Source organism: Trachypithecus francoisi, unplaced genomic scaffold (genome assembly GCF_009764315.1).
Source record: "Trachypithecus francoisi isolate TF-2019V2 unplaced genomic scaffold, Tfra_2.0 Lachesis_group4, whole genome shotgun sequence".
Taxonomy (NCBI): domain Eukaryota; kingdom Metazoa; phylum Chordata; class Mammalia; order Primates; family Cercopithecidae; genus Trachypithecus; species Trachypithecus francoisi.
Window position 1 is genome coordinate 102,528,491 of NW_022681469.1, and position 23,322 is coordinate 102,551,812.

The 23,322-nt window shown below is 36.6% G+C and overlaps 1 protein-coding gene across 9 annotated transcripts in view; it reads left to right on the forward strand.

Annotated features, from left to right (window-relative positions):
- Positions 1–23,322, forward strand: part of PDE1C (phosphodiesterase 1C) — a 564,336-nt gene that overhangs the window by 498,223 nt on the left and 42,791 nt on the right. For 8 of the 9 annotated variants that reach the window (XM_033192698.1, XM_033192700.1, XM_033192706.1 and 5 more), the window contains 2 exons: positions 419–646; positions 8,740–8,817. In XM_033192698.1, coding sequence (XP_033048589.1) covers positions 419–646; positions 8,740–8,817 — 306 coding nt within the window. The remainder of the gene's footprint in view (positions 1–418; positions 647–8,739; positions 8,818–23,322) is intronic. The other variant, XM_033192699.1, reaches the window with a different exon arrangement.

A 23,322-nucleotide genomic window follows, 5' to 3' on the forward strand; every position in this document is an offset into this window, starting at 1 on the left:
CTTGATTTCCACATTTGTCAAATTGAGTCACAGTAATAGTAGCTGCTGTAAGGTTGTTTTGAGGATGAAAATAAATAATCCCCAAAAAACACTCAGCATAATACTTGACAGAGAGAACACACTCAATAGAAGCTATTAATAATGGTGATATTAATAATATCATTACAATATTGGTTTATTAATTATTATCCTTATTATTTTCTCCCCAACCCCTCCTCTAACTATTTTCAGAATGACATCATCATGAACCTATTTTATCGGTTTCCTAAGTATACATGCCAATCTGATGAATTAAGCAAAAATGTATCCACTCAGTAAACACCTGAGATCCTCTTTGCGTATTAAAACAGGTCATTCTCCTAATGGCATTACCTCTTTTTCTCTTTTCTGTGCCTTTCCCAACTTGCCATGGATTCAGAGGAGAAGGCCAAGAAGGAAGCAGAGGAAAAGGCTCGCCTGGCCGCAGAGGAGCAGCAAAAGGAAATGGAAGCCAGAAGCCAGGCTGAAGAAGGCGCATCTGGCAAATCTGAGAAAAAGACGTCTGGAGAAGCTGAGAATCAAGTCAGTGGAACACGGATGAACAAAAGTGACATCCCTCGTGGGAAAAATTCCAAAGCTGAGAAGTCATTAGAACAGCAACAGAATGGTGAGTAGAATTGCACTGGTGAAGGGCTGTTTTCGAGGAGTTAATGACATGATGAATGGAAACTGGCAAATGACCCCACTGATGGGGACAGCTCATAGGACAAGGCTTTCCTGCTCATCCAGTTCCTGCTGATCTCACCTCAATGGGCCGCAGGATCCCAGCAGAAGCAGCCACCAGCTCACCTGTGCCATCCTCTTCAGGGAGATTTATACCTTTCTGGCCGTTTCCAGCTGCCCTGGAGACTCTAGCCAGTGCCTGCCTGCCTGCCAGGGGGAAATTACTATTAACAACCCTAGCACACAGTCCTGAGTGCAAAGTGGGTGAATGGAAAGTCATTTTCCCATATGTACCATCCCCCTATGAGGGTCAGGCCTCAGGTTTGCCTGAGCCTATTCCTGTAATAGGTATCTGTATATCTATATGTGTACAAGTGTATACTTTAGGGGGACAAGCTGTTCCAGTTTACCTGGGACTAGGAGACACAGAGATTTCTGTTTTAAAAACAGAAAAGCTCCAGGCAAACTGGGGTAAGCTAGTCACCATAGTGTGCATATGGTTATTGATTTCTTATATTTAATGAAACAAATATTGATTAACAACTATGTGCCAAGCACCATGCTTAGCACTAGGGATTTAGAAATAGAAAGGCCACAAGAAACCCAAAATATCAAAGGGCATAGAGACATCCTCACAAATATTTCTAGTGAAATGTGAGCAAGTGAAAGTAGTAGCATGGTAGATAAAATGCCCAGGAAACATGTGGAGAGAAAGACATTAGCTTTTTGGGGACTGGGGATTATAAAATGGGGTAAATGTCAGAGTAGGCTTCAAGATGGGGTTTTGAATGCTGAAGTTGGCTGGTCAGATGGGCAAAAGTGACTTCTGAGTGGAGAGAACAAGATGAGCACGTACGCAGGGCTTTGACTTAGTTCCCTTGATTAGGGGCGGGCAGGAAGTTCTGAGTCTCCAGAGCTTGCAATTGCCAGGTTGTGGCTGAATAGCAAGGTAATTTAGCAGTCAACAGACCTAGACTCAAGTCAAGCTGTGCTTCTCCCTTTTCAGTGTCCTTGGCCAGGCTCCTTAACCTTCTACTGTTTCTACACAATGTATATAGTAATACCTGTCACAGCACAGGCCTCATGGAACCTTCAGTAATACTCATGATGGTAAAAACAATGAAGAGAATAACAACAAATAGCATGTATCGACTGCACACTAGATGATGTTTTAAGTTCTCTTTTTACATATTCATTCTCTTGCCTGCCTGGTGGGGCCAGGTAATCTACTCAGAACTGTGTTCTAGCTATTATGCTACAGGGCCATGGTCAATGATTTCTGTATGTAGAAAGTGCTTAGCATGATGTTCTCCAATTATTTTTATAATTAACCATTTATAACATATAATCAGAGAGCAATATTTTAACACATATAATAATAATGATAGCTTATATCACATTCCAGGAACCTTGCAAAAATTATTTCAGTTAACCCTGGTGACCACCCTAGGAGGCACAGAAGGCCATTGTCCCGACTTGTCCTGCCCCTTTCTGGAGACTGCTCTTAATTCATTCGCTTTGTATTCAAGTGCATCACAGTCTAGAAAAAAAAGTTCTAAATAATTTAATAAGAATTTTTCATGTACCCAAACTACCGTTTGATCCAGCAATCCCACTCCTGGGTATCTACCCACAGGAAAAGAAGTCATATGAAAAAGATACTTGCACACTCATGGTTTATAGCAGCACAATTCACAATTGCAAAAATATGCAACTAGCCCAAATGCCCATCAATCCATGAATGGATAAATAAATTGTGATATATGTGTGTGTGTGTGTGTGTGTGTGAGAGAGAGAGAGAGAGAGAGAGAGAGAGAGAGAGAGAGAGAGAATACTATTCAGCCATAAAAATGAATGAAATAATGGCATTCACAGCAACCTGGATGGAATTGGAGACCATTATTCTAAGTGAATTAACTCAGGAATGGAAAACCAAACATCGTATGTTCTCGCACATAAGTGGGAACTAAGCTATAGGGATGCAAAAGCATAAGAATGATACAATGGACTTTGGGGACTTGGGGGAAAGGGTGGGAGGGGTGTGAGGGATAAAAGACTACAAATTGGGTTCAGTATATACTGCTCAGGTGATGGGTATACCAAAGTCTCACAACTCACCTTACTTATATAACCAAACAATACCTTTTCCTCAAAAACCTATGGAAGTAAAAATTTTAAAAAATAAAAACATGTTCATACAAAAATTTTTTAAAACAAGAATTTATTATGTACCTGTTTGTTTTAGAGGGCAGTGCAGGCCCCTCCTTGCTACCCCTTCTGAGGTCTGAACCAACTGAGAGATAGGTAACAAAATCAGAAAGTCAATGGTCAAGACATCAGCTCCACTAAAACTGGAGCTGACTTGAGAAACACAGAGTTGGTCTGCTGAATACATGGGCTTCTTTACATTTTGCTCTGAAATGAATTTATACAACCAGACACTGTATAGCCAGGCACAGGACTCTTCCCCCACCCCAGCACCCTCGCAGGCTGCTTCTGAAGTGACAGAAAAGGTGTGTGTCTTACAGAAAACATATCTCAAAGCAGGCTGGGATGTGGGTGGCTGGGCCAGGCTGTGCATGCTCAACCCTACCTCCTAGATAAATAATCACTCCTCTCAAAAGAGTAACATGTAAGGGGTGGTAAGAAAGGCAAGGTATGTTTCTTCCCTCTGGTTTGTTTTTTTTTTTTTTTTTTAACAGAGTGGATTAGAAATGTCTTTCCCTACTTATGGCTAGCCAATTTTCCTAGCACCATTTATTAAATAGGGAATCCTTTCCCCATTTCTTGTTTCTCTCAGGTTTGTCAAAGATCAGATGGCTGTAGATGTGTGGTATCATTTCTGAGGACTCTGTTCTGTTCCATTGGTCTAGATCTCTGTTTTGGTACCAGTACCATGCTGTTTTGGTTACTGTAGCCTTGTAGTATAGTTTGAAGTCAGGTAGCATGATGCCTCCAGCTTTGTTCTTTTGACTTAGGATTGTCTTGGCAATGTGGGTGCTTTTTTGGTTCCATATGAACTTTAAAGCCATTTTTTCCAATTCTGTGAAGAAAGTCATTGGTAGCTTGATGGGTATGGCATTGAATCTATAAATTACCTTGGACAGTATGGCCATTTTCACGATATTGATTCTTCCTATCCATGAGCATGGTATGTTCTTCCATTTGTTTGTGTCCTCTTTTATTTCACTGAGCAGTGGTTTGTAGTTCTCCTTGAAGAGGCCCTTTACATCCCTTGTAAGTTGGATTCCTAGGTATTTTATTCTCTTTGAAGCAATTGTGAATGGAAGTTCATTGGCTAGCCATAAGTAGAAAGCTGAAACTGGATCCTTTCCTTACTCCTTATACGAAAATTAATTCAAGATGGATTAGAGACTTAAATGTTAGACCTAATACCATAAAAACCCTAGAAGAAAAACTAGGTAATACCATTCAGGACATAGGCATGGGCAAGGACTTCATGTCTAAAACACCAAAAGCAATAGCAATAAAAGCCAAAATTGACAAATGGGATTTAATTAAATTAAAGAGCTTCTGCACAGCAAAAGAAACTACCACCAGAGTGAACAGGCAACCTACAGAATGGGAGAAAATTTTTGCAATCTACTCATCTGAAAAAGGGCTAATATCCAGAACCTGCAAAGAACTCAAACCAATTTACAAGGAAAAAACAAACAACCCCATCAAAAAGTGGGCAAGGGATATGAACAGACATTTCTCAAAAGGAGTCATGCATACAGCCAACAGACACATGAAAAAATGTTCATCATCACTGGCCATCAGAGAAACTCAAATCAAAACCACAATGAGATACCATCTCACACCAGTTAGAATGGCAATCATTCAACAGTCAGGAAACAACAGGTGCTGGAGAGTTTGTGGAGAAATAGGAACACTTTTACACTGTTGGTGGGACTATAAACTAGTTCAACCATTATGGAAAACAGTATGGCAATTCCTCAAGGATCTAGAACTAGAAGTACCATATGACCCAGCCATCCCATTACTGGGTATATACCCAAAGGATTATAAATCATGCTGCTATAAAGACATATGCACGTGTATGTTTTTTTGTGGCACTATTCACAATAGCAAAGACTTGGAATCAACCCAAATGTCCATCAGTGACAGACTGGATTAAGAAAATGTGGCACATATACACCATGGAAGACTATGCAGCCATAAAAAAGGATGAGTTTGCGTCCTTTGTAGGGACATGGATGCAGCTGGAAACCATCATTCTTAGCAAACTATCACAAGAAGAGAAAACCAAACACCGCATGTTCTCACTCATAGGTGGGAACTGAACAATGAGATCACCTGGACTCAGGAAGGGGAACATCACACACCAGGGCCTATTATGGGGAGGGGGAAATGGGGAGGGATTGCATTGGGAGTTATACCTGATGTAAAGGACGAGTTGATGGGTGCAGCACACCAACATGGCACAAGTATACATATGTAACAAACCTGCACGTTATGCACATGTATCCTAGAACTTAAAGTGTGAAAAAAAAAAAAAGAAATATCTTTCCCTTAGTAAAAGCAATAACCATAATACTACCATTTTATTGAATGCTTAACATGTATCAGACATTTTACTTGAGATTCTATCTACATTAAATCATGTAAAAGTTCTAACAACTCTGTAAGGTAGAAACACTCATTCCCACATTGTGGGTGGGAACATTGAGACTCAGATAAGTGAAATCACTTGTGTAAAGTCAAGCAACCATTAAGTAGAGATCTCAGGTTAAACTCTGATCTGCGTGAGTCCCAATGCTGTGTTCTGTAACCAGCATGTACCTGTGGTTTGGTGCCTTCAGGCAGAGGGGCAATCAGAGAAATGTGGAAACTTAACTGCTGTTTATAAGAGACTTACAATATACTTATTCCAGGGATTGGCATACTTTTTCTGTAAGGGACAAGATAGTAAGTATTTTAGGCTTTGCAGGAGGTGAGGTCTCTAATGCAACTGCTCAACATTGCCATTTTAAAGCAGCCACAAATAATATGCAAACAAATGAGTTAGCCTGTTTTCCAATAAAACTTTATAGAAATTAAAGTTTGAATTCTATGTAATATTGTATGTCATAAAATATTTGTCTTCTTTCAACCATTTAAAAATGTAAAAGCCATTCTGAGTTTGTAGGTCATAAAAAAACCAGGCAGCGGGGCCAGGTTTGACCCATGGGCCATAGTTTGCCAACCCCAGGTCTAGTCAGTGGGAGAAACCAATAAATGCAAATAAGCCAGTCACAAGGAAAAATATGAATTCTGCCATAGGGAAACAAAGACCCAGAGAGGGCAGATGTGGAAATAATAATTCATTTTGAAGTTGGTTAAGGGGAAAACCTGAACGAAACAAAACAGGAACCTGAGTCAACGAGGCTGGCTTGATTTCACAAGTGTGCTTATTTCCTGAAATAAGCAACAGTCTACCATTTCCCTTAAAAAGTAAGCTGTAAATGAGAGGTGGAAAAAGAAATTAGTTTAGAGCAATAATAAGAAAGGCTAATGGTGGTTCGGGACTGTATTACAGCAGCCTAATTAAAATGATTTATAACTGCACAGAAAGTCTTTTCACTTCCCCTTGTTTATTGAGTAACAACTCACATCAGTCATTACTCTAGATACAACCCATGGGAAATTACCTAATGGGTTTTCCTCAGGCGACATCATCAAACAAGCATGTGTCACTGTCCTGGCCCCCTTCTTTGTGGGGTGCCCAGGATATCTTCCAAGTTAGAGCCGAAGGATGTTGGTGAGGGGGGAGGTTCTCAAAGTTTGAACACCCATTGGCAGTGACAGGATCCTCTAATCTTTGTTCTTGTTGAGGTGACTTCCTCCCACAACCTCCCCATCCCTGGCTGAGAACAGGGACCATCATGGGCTGCTGGTTAGCAACCAGCAAAGGTAACCATCTCCACGACTTCCAGAAGACATCCTGGTGTTGCTGTAGCTGTGGGTAAAGCTCCAGTTCAGAGCAACCCAGAAGGCTTAAAAAGCATTCATTAAGAGTGTGGAGGCTCACTGAGGGAAGAAGGAACTAGAAGGAACTAGTTTGACTACAGGGCTTAAGATTCTTGAGTACATCTCTGGCTTCCTTAAAATAGGGAAAAGCCAGTATTTGGACTGTTTCGTGGGACCTCTAAAGGATTTCTTCTCTTTTGGTGGTGGAAGAGGTGATGACCATCTCCTCTACTTAAAATCCTCTGGTTTGGACCCTGGCCAGAGTAGACTCCTCTGCTCCTCAATTCTTCCAGCCAGTCTATATTAGTCTGTTTTCACACTGCTGATAAAGACATACCCAAGACTGGGTCGTTTATGAAGAAAAAGAGGCTTAATGGACTCACAGGTCCACATGGCTGGGGAGGCTTCACAATCATGGTGGAAAGTGAAAGGCACATCTTACATGGTGGTGGCAAGAAAGAATGAGAACCAAGCAAAAGCGGTTTTCCCTTATAAAGCCATCAGATCTCGTGAGACTTATTCATTACCACAAGAACAGTATGGGGGAAACTGCCCCCATGATTCAATTATCTTCCACTAGGTTCCTCCCACAACACATGGGAATTATGGGAGGTACAATTAAAGATTAGATTTTGGTGGGGACACAGCCAAACCATATCACAGTCCCTCCCATTTCAGAATTAAGAATGAGTGGGAACCTGGAGAGTTTATTGACTTCTAGCTTAGCTTAGTATTTGTCAAATTCCATTGAAAGTATGTGGTTTGTAGAATATATCACAGCCCCAAATGGTCCTGAATCATCCTTAGATAATCATTTCTTTATAAATTCATAGGCCAAAGGCATTTAGAAATGGAAACAGTAAACAGAAGTCTGAAATCTAAAACTTGAGCTTCATTGAGAAGTTGCAAATACTATAGCTGAGGGCTTGACAGTTTTGCTGCAAGAGGGAGATCCAGGTGCAAGGTTGGGGCAGATGTGAGTTCAGGGTGGGGTACGAAACATGCCATATTGTTGAACACATATGCCCAGAGATTATTAAATTATTTTAGATAGGGGTGCAGCACTTTTTTAGTGTAAAGGACCAAATAGAAAATATTTCTGGCTTTGCCTGTCTCTTGGCAACTATTCAGTTCAGCTATTGCAGCATGAGAGCAGCCAAAGACAATATGTAAATGAGTAAGTGTGGCCACGTTTCACGAAAACTTTATTTGCCATAATCGGTGGTAGGCACCATTGACCCAGGGGCCTTAATTTGCTGACTGATGCTCTTGAAGAACATGACTGTGTTTAACTTTATTTACTATTTGATTCAAGCCTAGGTACTGTGAAGTTATATGCTAATTTATAGATTTTTGACTGAGAGAGAAGATAACCCCAAAAGTTATGGTTTTATTGCCCTGTAGGATATAACCAGTTTTGTCTCTAACTTAGCAAATGTATTTTCACAAGTTTCTAAAATACCCATCAATACCCAGCTCCAGTATTCTTGGAACCTTTTTACTATTCCCTCATAAGTGGGTTAAATACATTTTTGACACGTGTTCTTTCTAAGGATAGCATTTTACAACTTTTACAAACTACACTTTGACAAGATCATTTATTAAAATACTATTTATAGCTCTGTTTTAGAATAATAACAACTGTATTGAGTGATATGCCTTCTAATTTATCCAATATGCCTATAAGATAGGTGTTAACATACCCATTTTGCAGATAAGAAAACTGAAGCACAGAGAAGTTAAATAGCTATTAATTGGTAGAACTTACAGTTAGCTCGGGTTTCTCCTCACTCCACAGCCTAACAGTACATTTTAACTGCTTCTGTTAGAAGATAAACACATAACTACAACTCTGTTTAACAAGAACTTTCAGTCTCAATTTCTGCATCACAATCCAATTTCCAGGACCTAACGTGATTACAAAAGATATTTACACTCAGACACATACACTCTCGTGACTATAAAATTATGCTGTACTTTTTAAAACCTTGACAGGTTTAAAGATGCTTATAACACCCCCCTCAGCTGTATACATGTACTGTTTGTCATGTTTATTACTTTCAGGTGACTTGAAAGATGGTAAAAATAAGACAGACAAGAAGGATCACTCTAACATCGGAAATGATTCAAACAAAACAGATGGTAAGAGTATTATTCTCATTACATTTTTCCATAAAATGTGCAGTTTAATGAAAGCTTGTTAGAATCATACCCAAAATTGAAATAGTGGTTGTGAATGTATTCTTACATCCTGAAAAGACCCTTCACTATATTTAAAGAGTACTATTATCCCTTTATCAATAATTTATAAATTATTGCTGTATATCTTCCCCTTCACCACACTTTCTCCATCACAAATGTTTTCTATACTCTTTCTTTTCCTGCTTGCCATTTTTCATCTTAAACATTATAAAAAGTTTATTTTGGACTTGCTGATCAGACAGCTAGAATGGAGTATCATATACTGCTAATGTATTCATAAGTTTTTGATGGGGAATTATGTAGCATAAATAAGAAATGTGTCATGTTTTATGTTTTCACTTTTTTCCCCTGAACTAGTTCTTATTTTTACTTAAAACAAAGACAAAAACGGGTCTATATAGTGCTAATGTTGGGAGGCAGTATATATGGTTGTAAAATACAGTTTTGCCAGCAAGAACAAGTCCTAAAGGCAATGACAATGCAAAACGCAAGCATAAACAACATTTCACTCTTTCTAAAACCTTAAAGTTCAAATTATATTACCCTTCACACTTTGAACTATAAGATTGAGACACCTGCCCTGGCCTTTTACATAAACTTCATTGTTTCAGCTATCACACAGGTTCATTACTATTTATCCCCTCATACACAGACATTATATTAAGCTAAAAATGAAAGTTTCCACAGAGTGGTTTTTGATAGCATCCCAAACTCTCTAAATCTTATGTCCCTGGAGACATCATATTTGATGCTAAACTCTTCTTTGAATCATTTGGTTAGAATACCTTTGAAGAACAAATGCTGGGTAACCAGGTGGAAGAGTAAGAAGAAATTGGAGCATAACTCTTTGCACATCTATTATAAAGGAAGCAACCCCTTTAGCTTTCTGCCCTAAGCCATTATGACATGCTGTTTTTGCTTGCATGCATGAAAACAGTTCTCAAACTTTTTCTAAAAAGATAATGCAAATAATTAACTCCAGGTGTCTTATTACATAATACCTGGGAACACATACCTGCAATTTTTTTTTTTACCAATGTGCTTATGCAAATGGAAATCACTTATCTAATGAGTGTACCCTTCTTGAATAATTGTGACTAAGAAGTAAATTACACCGAATAAAATAGAATTTAGAATGACAGTCTTTGAGCCAGACTCTATTATAGGTAAGTACAGACTCTATTTGTTTAAATACCAGAAGCTCTTTGCCAGCCATCAATACCAAATCAAGGCATCCAAAGCCAGAAAATGTACAGTGGAGGAACGGTGTCAACTTCAAACCCAGAACCCAGACACTTTCTCCATCCTGTATCCAACTATTGGCCCACAGCTTCCTGTTAAATTTCTATAGCATAAAAGCCCAGAATAAATCATGTCCCAAATTTTTCATATGCAGTTTTGAATCTTGTTGCATTTATATATTGTGGTACAAACATCTACTATAATGATGTCATATGGGTGCTGTGGATTACATTTTATCATCTTCATAAAGCCTTTTTAACTGTGCCCTTTTTAACTGAATCATACCCAAGTATTTAAAAGAATTAAACTGTTTTTGGGGGGGGGGAAGGGGGGAAGTGGTAAAATATATTTTATGTTCTATTGTGCAAATAAGTGTAAAGTTTGGTTGTTTAATGAGCAGGATTCTTGATCTCATGGGGCAGTAAGCAGACTGCAATAAATAAAAGAGACATTTTTTAATGTCTATCTCTGTTTCCTCCATAGCCTGTTCTTCCACTTCCTCAAGCAGGTCCTGGTGTGTCTGTATACTTGGAAGTTTACACACAAACATAATCATGAACAACTTTGCATTTTATATTCATTGATGGACTAATATGACATAATTACTGCTTTGGTATCAATAGAACTTAGAGCACTGAGTTTCACTGAGTTGTACTATTTTAGTCCAAAACCTTTAACAGGACTAAAGCTAATTCTTGGTGTCAGGAAGTGGAAAACAATTGATGAGTCCCACCTACCCTTTTCTTTTTGGTCATTAAAGCTCTCTACTTCAGAAAAATTTGAAAAGGAAATATGTAGATCAGTAGATATATTGATTGCTTTTAAAACTATGTGGAAACAACCAGATACATTTTTGAACATTTCTTTTTGGATCCTATTATGTCTGATAATGAGTGGGAGTCAATTTAACAATTTTTAATGTCCCTACCCCTAGACCAATCCGTGGGAACCACTGGTGACTAGTTCTCTTTAATATTTGAGAGGGAGTATCTGGGTACAATTCATGCCCAGTGTGAACACTGAGAGAGAAACCCAGTGGAAACTGGATCACAGTTGGTTATTCCCAAACTCCCATGAGCCAGGGCATGCACAGAGGGAAGCAGTATGTGCTGAAAGGTAAATTACATCCTGGCATAATGAACATAATGCAGCTGTACATTATCTCTGTAAGTCTACTGCAGTACTATTTACTTGCAGCAGTAATTTTCTAACTGACTTCAAAGAATGGATGTCCTTTGAAAGTACCTTACTTACCCCTAGGGAGAAGTGTATTGACATAAAAAGATCTAGGTCTCCGAGCCAAGATTCTAATCATGCTTAAACTTTTCCATTGGTATTGGAAGACTTGTGGGGTGCCACACAAATGTATTCTTTTCAGTGCATTTTTAGCCATGTTTGTAATAGCGTAACCTCATGGAGTTGCTGTAATTTATTATAGCTATCCTGAAATACAAATTTGCCCTTAACTTTACTTGATCACATTAACAGAGAAATAAGAGATAGCCATATTTTGTGCCTCTCAAACAACAGATAATGATTAGTCCCTGCGTGGTTATGAACCAAGTCTTAGGGAGAGAATTCAGCAGGAGTTTCTCCTTTATTGAATATTCTGGGAACTGGAATGTTTATGGATGGTCTCATGAAACTGAAAAGTGAGTTATGAAGAGTGGAAAGGGTAGTCAAAAGACAGTCTATGAATGTCTGCTTTTGCCAAAGAGATGTAACAAGAACTGAATTTACCCTCCCACCTGAAACAACCCAAAATCCCAGACAACATATGTGGAAGAGTGCTTTTTAAGATAACAAACATCAGGAAATGGAGAACAGTGATCTTTGAGAGCCAGGAAATCAATGAAATGAGCCCTACAATTGTCTCAGCTTACTGCCTTGAGAGGACTTCCAGGCAGCATAGAGAGGAGTGACATAGGCACATCTCAGTGACTCTCTGAGTTGAGAATTTGGATAAAAATCAGGGAGACCAAGATGGCTTTAGTTAACAGAATAAAATACTGGAGAGAAGAGGATTACAGAGAGTTAAACTCCAGAGATCTGAAAAATATAAGAGTACAGTACTACTAAAGTTTCACTTTCTGTGGTTTCAATTACCCATAGCCAACTGTGGTCTGAAAATATTAAGTGGAAAATTCCAGAAATCAACAATTATAAGTTTTAAATTGCACACCATTTTGAGAATGTGATGAAATCTCATGCCTTCCTGCTTGTATTAGTCCATTCTCAGGCTGCTAATAAAGACATACCTCAAAGCAGGTCATTTATAAAGGAAAGAGAAGTTTAACGGACTCACGGTTCCACATGGTTGAGGAGGTCTCACAGTCATGGTGGAAGGCAAAGGAGGAGCAAAGATACATCTTACATGGTGGCAGACAAGAAAGCGTGTGCAGGGAACTGCCCATTATAAAATCATTATATCTCGTAAGACTTATTTACTGTCATGAGAAAAACTCACCCCTATAATGCAATTACCTCCCAACGGGTCCCTCCCATGACACGTGGGAGTTATGGGAGCTCTGATTCAAAATGAGATTTGAGTGGGAACACAGGCAACCGTATCACTGCTCTATTCCACCTAGGATGTGAATAATCTCTTTGGCCAGCATTATCTGCACTCTACTGGCTGTACTTGCCACCCGCCTGTCACTTAGTAGCTGTCTTGTTTATCAGATTGACTGTTGAAGTATCACAGTGCTTGCAATTAAGTACCTTTATATTACTTAACAATGGCTCCAAAGCGTAAGAATGGAGATTTTGGCAATTCAGATATGCCAAAGAGAAGCCACAAAGTACTTCCTTTAAGTAAAAAGATGAAAGTTCTTGACTTAATAAGGAAAGAAAAAAAGTTTATGCTGAGGCTGTTAAGATCTATGCTAAGAAGGAAATATTCTATCAGTGAAATTGTGAAGAGGAAAAAAGAAATGTATGTGTAATACATATAGGGTTCAGTACTATCTGAGGTTTTAGGCATCCACTGGGAGTCTTAGAAAATATCCTCTGTGTGTAAAGGGAAACTACTACACTGAGCAACCATGCAATGAGGAAACTACCTGAGGCCAGAACAGAACCATCCAAGAGGATTAGAGGGAACAGTCGTGATGTTCACAGAAGTCAGGGAAACGTGCCTGTTCCCACTAGCCAGATTTAAATATTCATTATTTAAAGAAAATTAGGTAAAAGACTCATATTTGTCTTGCTTTAGTCATGGGGAATAATTAGCTGTAGCCTGTATGCTACTCTGGTTCTATCTATCAATCTTAAAAGCAAGACATAAAAGGGATCAAAGTGTCTCCAAGTAATTTAACTGCATCCCAGAATAAAACTCAAGAATATATATAGAGAGTACAAAAATATCAAGCACCCAACAAGGTGAAATTCACAATGTTTGGCATCCAATAAAAAATTACCAGGCATGCAAAGCAACACTACCCACAATAAAGAAAAAGCCCAACCAATTGAAACCAACCCAGAACTGAAGCAGATGTTAGAATTAGCAGACAAATACATAAAAGCAGTTCCTATAAGTGTAGCCCATATGTTCAGAAGTAGAGATATGGAAGATTTTTTTTAAAGACTAAAAGCAAACTTCTAAATATGAAAACTACAATATCTGATATGAGAAATGCAATAGATGGTATTGACAGAATAACATTAGATGAGATTAATGGTAAATAAAGTGGGTGGAATTAGACTTTGGAGAGGAAAAGAGTAGCAAAACGATAGCAATAGAAACTACCCAAAAGGAAATAGAAAAAAAGAATAAAAACAGAATTGTAGGACACCTTCAAGTAGCCTAATAAATGTGTATTTGGAATCCCCAGGTAGAGGAGAGAGGAGGAAAAATATTTGAAAAACCAGGGGCTATAATTTTGCCAGATGATGGAAATTATAAATCCACAGATTCAAGAAGCTCAACACATTTCAAGCACAGGGAATATAAGAAAAATTATACAAAAGCATACTATAATCAGATTGCTCAAAACCAGTGATGAAGAGAAAAATTTAAAAACTGCCAGAGAAAAATTACACATATGTACAGATAAACAAATGTAAGGATGACAGTAGATTTCTTGTGAGGAATAATGCAAATGAGAAGACAGCGGAACTAAATTTTTAAATTAATGAAAGGAAAAAAAGTCAACAAAGAATTCTGTGCCTAGCAAAAAATGTTTTTCAGAAACCAAGATGTAATTAAGTTTTCATTAGACATACAAAAACTTAATGAATTCATCACCAGTAGACCCACCATGCAAGAAATTTTAAGGAAAGGCAGAAGGATAATTATGCTGTATGAAAATACGGATCTGTACAAAAGAATGAAGAGCATTAAAAATGGCAACTACATGGATAAATATATATGATTTTTCTAACTTAATGATAATTGACTAGGCAAACAAAATAATATAAATGTACTGTTTAGTTTATAACATATACAAAAATAAAATGTATGACTACAGTAGCAAAAAGTCCAGTAGGGGAGAAATGGGATATCTATTATAAGGTTCAGTATCATGCATGAGGTGTTATAAAAATCACTGGAAGATAGATTCAAGTAAATTAAGAGAATATATATTATAAACTCTAATGCAATCACTAAAACAACAAAAGAAAGATATATAGCTGATTAGCCAACAACAGATAAAATGGAATCCTAAAATAATTAACCCAAAACAAGGTAGAAAAACAGTAAGAAGGGAACAAAGAGCAGGTGAGAGAAATAGAAAACAAATAGGAAGACTATAGAATTAAAACAAAGCAAATCAATTATCACATTAAATATAAATGACTTAAACACCTTAATTAAAAGGCAGAGATTGTGAGATTGTAATATTCAAATATATTATGCCTTTATACAAAAAGACACAAATATAAAATTCCTGACTTCACCACTATCAAATATATTAATGCAACAAAATTACACATATACTACATAAACGTATACAAATAAAAACAAAAACAATCAAGAAAGGACACAAATAGCACGAAATTAAAAGGTTGTAAATTGGGATACTGTCTTAACACTAATCAAAAGAAAGCCTGGGTGGCTATATTAATATATGACAAAGTAGATATCAGAACAAAGACAGGAATAAATAAGTTTCAGCAATAAAGAAGTTCATTTTATAATGATAATGTCCATTTATCAAGATAATATAATCATTTTTTACATTTCTACACCAAATACTTGAAACAAACTGCAAAATCATTTTTAATTCACAATTTATTTGGAGACATTAGTATGTCTTTCTCAATAATAGACTAAGTAGATATGAAAATCAGCAAGGAAACAAAGACTTGTACAATGCTGTCAATCAACTTGACATAATTGACATTCCTAGAATGCCCAACCATAGAGGAATACGCATCCTTTTCAAGTGCATACAGAATATTTAGAAAGATAGACTATATTCTGGAAGAACAAATTAGTCCCAATAAATTCAAAAGGATTCAAGGCAAACAAATATGTTCACGGACCACAATAGAATTAAATTGAAAGGATGTTTGTATTATGTTATTATTCTTTTAATATCTTTAGAAGTTTTAATAATGTTATCACTCTCATTTTTGATATGTGTAGTTTGTGTTTTCTCTCTTTTTCCCTGATCTGTATGGCTAGAGGTTAATATATTTTATTAATCACCACCATTGATATTTTCTGTTGTTTTTCTGTTTTCTATATTATTAATATCCATCTTTATTATTTCCTTTCTTCTGCATTCACTGGTTATACGGACCCTGAGGGCATCGTCAGTTTTCTTATCAACATGGACACCTGTGTTTCAGTTTTCTCATCTCAAGGAATCATACTCACATTATTCTTTTTTCCAAAAACATTTACTTTGTCTCATTCTTATAGTTTCTTACGGTGAAAGTCATGGTTACTGATTTGAAATTTTTTTTCTTTTTTTGATATAGGCATTTCATGATATAGATTTTCTTAAGTACTGTGTTAGCATCATGATCCAAACTCTGATATGCTGCATTTTCATTCACATTCAGCTCAAAATACTTTCTAATTTCCACTTGGAATCTACATTGACCTAAGAGTTATTTAGAAGTGTAATGTTTAATTTCCAAATATTTGGGGATTTTCCAGAGGCAGGTAACATGTAAGTTCTTCCCATGTTGATCTATAGGTTCATTACAATCTCAATTAAAATCCTAGTATGCATTTTTTGGTAGAAATTGACAAGATGATTCTAAAATTCATATAGAAATACAAAGCATCCAGAATAGACAAGGCAACTTTGAAAAAGGAAAAAGTTGGAGGACTACACAGAAGGTTTGATTACAAGACTTATTATAAAGCTACGGTAATTCAGGCAGCATGGTATTGGCATCAACACTGACAAAGAAGTCAACAGAATAGCTTAGATAGTCCAAAAATGTATCTACATGTGTATGGACAATTTATTTTTAATAAAGGGCAAAGAAAATTCCAAGGGAAAATGATAGTCATCAACAAATGATGATGAAATGCTTGAATATCGTATGCAAAATAATGAATTTCTAACTATACTTTACATCATATACAAGCATCATCTCAAAATTTACCATAAACCTAAATGTAAATTGTAAAACTATCAGTTTCTAGTTAAGAAAATGTAAGAGAAACTCTTTTTGATCTTGGGTTAAGCAAAGATTTATTAGGCATGACCACAAAAGTACAAACCATAAAAAACAAATTGATAAATTATGCTTTATCAAAATTTTAAACTTATTTTCTTCAAAAGCCTCTATTTGGAGAATAAAAAGGCAATTCACATTCTTGGAGGATATTTGCAAAGCATATATTTCTTAAACAACTGATTCATTAAATATAGATACTCAGTATTAAATAATAAGAAAACAATGCAATTAAAAACATACAAAAAAATTGAACAAACATTTCACTAGATAAGATATACAAGTAGCAAATAAGCACATTAAAAGATCCTTGACATCATTAGGGATGTGAAAATTAAAAGCCAAATTTAAAACCTATTAAAATAAAACAAAGCTTATATGAGGCGATATGTATATTACATCCACATAATAATTTCTTAGCTCTGCATTTCACTGTGGCTGTCAGGACACAGCTTTGTCAGTTTGTTTTCTCAGTGAGGAAATTGTATTTCTTACAACCATTCTTTCTGAATATTTCTCAAGATACTCATATTCTCCTATTTAGGATCTTAGTACAGAAAAAATGGAGGAGGCAGTGTAGCCAGTATTCATGTTAGTTTGCATAGAACAAATAACTGTGATCAAAAGGGTTGTTGTGTACATTATAGGAATTTGCCTCTAATCATATCTAAATTATATAATTCTTCACAAGGCTGTTATCTCATGACCTTGACTTGCTACATGGCTCAGAGGGGTCACCTGAAGAAATGTATGTGTTTTTTCTGTTTTTTTTTTTCCTAATTTTTTAACAATAGATGATTCCTAACAAGTTAGTTTGAAATAGAGTACATAAATAAATTTGGAATAGATAACTCTGAGCTTTTAAGATATCTTTTGTTCTATTTGAATTGATTTGCCAAGCTATTAATAAAAACGGCAGAAGGATACAACTTAACACTTGAGTTGTACTTAATTTTCATCATGTTCATATTTTTTAAAATGTTTGTTAGTTACCTCTAGGGTGAGGCATCATGACCTGCTCTTCGATGAAGCTGGTAGTGAAAGATAGAGGGGGCCTGTACAGATGTGGAGGTGTGCCCTGCTTTGCAGATCTGGGGAGAAAAGAATCAGACAGCAGGCTGTGGGTAGAACTGAGACACATGTATGTCTTTACTAGAGATTGTTTCTGTCTTAGGTTCATTTCCAGAGATTTGAGAAACAATAAATGCTTTGTCACATGACCATTATTCAGGAGGTGTGCATTCTATTCACTGGTTATACGGACCCTGAGGGCATCGTCAGTTTTCTTATCGACATGGAATAGACCTGTGTTTCAGTTTTCTCATCTCAAGGAATCATACTCACATTATTCTTTTTTCCAAAAACAATGTCCCCATACTACTTAGGATGATGGTTTTGGACTGTCTTTATATGCCAGAATAAAGAACTGCCCTATTTTAGATACCTCAAAACCTTCCTTTTGGTTGATGTTTCATTTTATCACCTTAGTTTTCCAATCTCTGCTATTTCTTCTTATAGGGCTTCGTGTTATCACTTGTTGACACTGGCTATGCATTGGTCCATGCAGAGCCATAGCAACACTTGAACACACTTACTTGTCTTCAGCACACTCATATTTGAATTAATCTTATACCCCCTAGATGTAGAAGATGTTATGGAGAGTTTTGTAATTCTTTTAATATTTTTCCCAATTGCTGAAAGATCTATTTCTTTCTAAGGAACTGTTGATGTGATTTTTGACAAAATTCTAATGGATTTACCATTCTTAGAGGATGGTGGTCTTAGTGACCATTTTTGTTCAAACTTCTACCCTAGTTTATGTTGCATCACTACACGTAATAGAAAATGTTTGGCATTTTGAGAATTCTTGACGTAGGACTTTTTAGTGAAATTTACTTTGCCATTCATTATTTTATTATTTATATAAGAATGGTCTCATTTGGGAAACACAAAATTCCTTCATCTGGAAGCTTAGGGGATATGTGATGATTAGAAAGAGAGGCTTGCTGATTAGCCAGAAGAGCTCTACACAATGGCGAACAAGGAATTCCATATTGACGGTAAAGGAAGAGTTGATTATGCTGGAGAGGATTTGTTGACACTGAAATGAATACTTGTGACCAGTGCATAGTTTTGACTGACAGTTTACTGATGTACAATGTGAAATATATACTGCACATACACTGGAATCCTCATATCAACTGGCCAGTTGGTGGTTTCTTCTTGAAGGAAAACCTACTTGAAAAGTCAAATTGTATCAGAAGGTTGCTGCTGAACTGAACATGTAAGGGGACTTTGTTGATGAATTGTGATCTTAAGATAGAATATCTTGAAATCTGTTTCTATCATTGGGACAGACCTGCCACGACGAGTGAATATGGGTCATCTTGCATGTTCTATATCCTGACAGTGCAAGAGGCACCCCGCTATGGCACCCCTTTTCTTGCCTGTTTTTCAGCCACATATTAATTCAGCCATCAGATGTGTTAATATCTTGGAGTAGATTATTATTCTTGTTCACTTTCAGTCATCTTTGATTGCTTTTCTGGGCCTTAATCTTGACAATACTTCATAGTTTTTAAGGTAGATGTTCTCGATTTTTTTTTCTCATTATTTTTTGTCCACTTTAGACTACCAGATTTTCACTGGCTCTACACCCCTCTGAAGGTGTGCCCAGATCATGTGATGTGTGAAATAGGCCAAGGAATGTGAACTGGGAAGACAAGCTGTTACCCTGTCCTTTTCTCTCACACCCAAGACAGTGTTGCCATAGCAGTAACTTTGAATCTCTTCTCCTTACCTTAAAAATTAACCCTTTGTAACTCCAGTGCTTAACTGTTTTTAGAAATGAATCATTTGTAATATACTTCTCTAGTGGTCATGCCACTGAAGTCAAAATCTGCTAATTTGCGGCAGTTTCTACATATAGTTAATCCCATCCTTTAGGTTTTAAACTTGTTTCTGTCTCAAAGGATAATATTTCTTAGTTCTGGGAAGGTATCCTGCAGCCTTCTATATATTGACAAAAAGTAGACATTTATTTAATGAAGGAATTGCTTTCAACATGAGAATCCAGCATCCGTGCAGGTTATTTTTCATGAGCAAAGAGAGACCAAATGTCTGGAGTGCTTTGGGTTCCAATTAAGTCATCATAAGAACACAAATTCTGACTAATATCCCATTTCCCTTAGCCATTTGTCCATGAAAACTCCTGTGGACCATTTACTTCACATATTTATGTCATGTGGAACATCAATAGTAAGGAAATGCTATGGTTTAGCATGTCTTTTCTAAAGCATTTACAACCTTATTTTCTCAAGTAGTTTGACAAATATCTCAACTCTCCACTCCAATGCCCCTGTCCAAGGAAAACAACAAAGAGCCAATAAATGGAGGAGAGAATTGTAATATTATTTTAGGTGTCTGTTATTCTCATGAATCTGGTTAAAACTTCACTAATTAAACTGTAAAAGGTTTTTTTTTGATTAAACATTTTGATTTAGATACTTCACTGTCATTTTCTACTTAATTTTGGAAGCTGTGCTGTAGATTGCCCCAACAACAAGAGCCATTGTGAATTCAGTGATGCTTACACCCAACATAATTGGGATTTTTTATGGATTTGGGAAAATCTTTTAACCAATCCATAATATGTGAGTGAGAAGTGGCCAAACGGGGTTAGCCTGAAAAAGCACCTTGTTCATTTTTTGCTATGGACTTCTGCTCTTGGGAGCATAAAAGTACAAAGCCTATTACTTACTCATGGTTCTAGCATTTCATCTGAGTCATAGTGAATCAGAACAGTTAGCGCTTTTGCTTATAAACATCCATTTCAAATCAATGCATTTTTTATATACTTTCAGGTTCAGTGAATGTCCTTGTGCTTTTCAAGGATGGTAGATAATGAATATAAGGAATTATAAAGGAACAAGATGGCAGGTGACTACCATTGTCCTCTTGTAGATTTTTGTGTCTTGAAATTCACGTTTGTAGTATACAAACGTGATACATATGGTATGTGAATCATATATGATATATCTGATATATGATGCATATATGACACATAACATAAAATTTATTTATATATCATATATACAATATATTCCCTATATATTATACCCTATATAATATATAACCTATATGATAAACTATATTTCATATATCTTAAATCATATATACGTATATGCATGTGTCCCTGTCCAAGGAAAACAACGAAAAATCCATAGAGAAGAGAATTGTAATATTATTTTTTGGTGTCTGTCATTCTCATGCATCTAGCTAAAACTTCACTAATTAAACTCTAAAAGGTTTTTTGGTTAAACATTTTGATCTAGATACTTCACTGTCATTTTCTACTTAATTTTGGAAGCTGTGCTGTAGGTTGAACCAACAACAAGAGTTATTGTGAATTCAGCGATGCTTAAATCCAACATAATTGGGTTTTTTTTTTCAATGGACTGAGGGAAAATCTATTAACAAATCCATAATATGTGGATTATATTAATATTATATATTATATGATATATGAGATTGATGGGTTTAAATAAATTGTGTTGTACTAAGGGAAACTTCTAACATCAATTCTTATTTTTTATATAGGTGTTTAGATCCCAGTCTCTTACCAAATAACTACGTTTTAGAAATATCAAATAAAAGTATATAGTGAACTCTTTGTTAATGATAAAATTAGACTTTCTGAACAACTTTTCCCTTGCAGTTATTGCTACATAAGCTTTCATTGTTTCACTCTGTCTTCTAGATACTCTGTGGAACTATTAATGTACCACTGTATTTGTAAAGGAATCTGGTTTAACAGAGGGAATTAGAATTTTGTAACTACTGGGCAAGGTGTGATTTTTATTTTTTCCTTAATACTGATGTTTAGGATGTTTAAAATAAAGCTTAGTAATCATGAAATCAATATTTTCTCCTAGAAAAATGATATTTTGTCAGATTCTGTGCAAAGGATTTGAGAAACACAAGTAACAATACATTTGCCAAAAGAAACGCTATTAACATTATAAAAATTATTTAAAATAACAGGTACCTTTGAAGTAAATATGTGCCAAAGGCAGAACCTAACACTGTCTACATTGGTAATGTCATTTCTTGTCTAGACACCCACATGGTCAAAAAAGCTATTAAAATGCAATATTCAGCAAGTATTCAAGCTTCCCCCTTCGCATTTTTTTTTTTTTTTTTTTTTTTTTTTGAGACGGAGTCTTGCTCTGTCGCCCGGGCTGGAGTGCAGTGGCCGGATCTCAGCTCACTGCAAGCTCCGCCTCCCGGGTTTACGCCATTCTCCTGCCTCAGCCTCCCGAGTAGCTGGGACTACAGACGCCCGCCACCTCGCCGGCTAATTTTTTGTATTTTTCAGTAGAGACGGGGTTTCACTGTGTTAGCCAGGATGGTCTCGATCTCCTGACCTCGTGATCCGCCCGTCTCGGCCTCCCAAAGTGCTGGGATTACAGGCTTGAGCCACCGCGCCCGGCCCGCATTTTTTCTTAGCATTCTCCACTGATGGGCACCCTGCTCTCTGAGTGACGAGATCTACGTTTCTTAAGTATTAGCCCCCTACAATATGTGCTATTTTTATTCTATGCCCTGGAGCCATAGTGAAAACATGAGAAAATGTTTGTTTTTCTCGTTCATTTAGAATCTTTTCTGCTTTTCCTGAACTAATAAAATTGAGAAAAAAGTGAAGAGTAGTCAGAATGTTTCAGGTCTAAAATCCAAGCCTCACTTACTTGATCTGAAGGACTTTCTTTATGGTCCTCGGCTTCTTCCTGACTTCACAGATTCAAAGACTGATCAGAAACAAAACTCTTTTGCGCAGACATGGGTGCTTACCTGTACCCTCACCTGCACCTCTGTGAATCAGGGATGTTGACTTACCATCAGAGGAGTTGTAGGAGTTACATATGCCTGACTTTTACTTGTCTGCTAAAAGTGGGCCAGGCCTTGGGGGCATTTAGAGAGTTCAGTGTTTTAATCGTTTTCTTTGTGTTAATGTGCTACATTCTTAAAACAGAGCATGAGAGCAGTAAGATACCTTGGGCAGTGTGGGACAGAAGAACAGAGACAGTTGTTCACATATTTTATGTTTGGAAAGAAAGACCATGCTAAATGAAAGAGAGAAAGCAACAAGGGTAGAGAGGAAGAGTTTAACGTCATTGTTATTTTCAGTGGTAGCGCAGATGCAATGGAGCAAAAGGAAAGACAAAGAGGGAAAGGGTTGGACTTAAGAACTATTAGGTTGCTGCAAAGTAGATGTGGTTTTTGCCATTAAACGTAATGGTAAAGACCACAATTACTTTTGCACTAACCTAACCATTCCCTTCTTGTACTGTTTTTATTCTGTGTTTGATCTGTGTGTTTGGATCAAATGGGTAAATTTTAGGAGTTAATGACATAGGCAAGGTTTTAAGAAGTTACATTCCCACAAATGTCATCTGTCTGTCTGTCTATGTATGTATGTATGTATCTATCTATCTATCTGGTTTATCTATCTATGTGTCTGTCTATCTGTCCTGTTTTATTTTTCTGTGCTGGAATAATAAATGA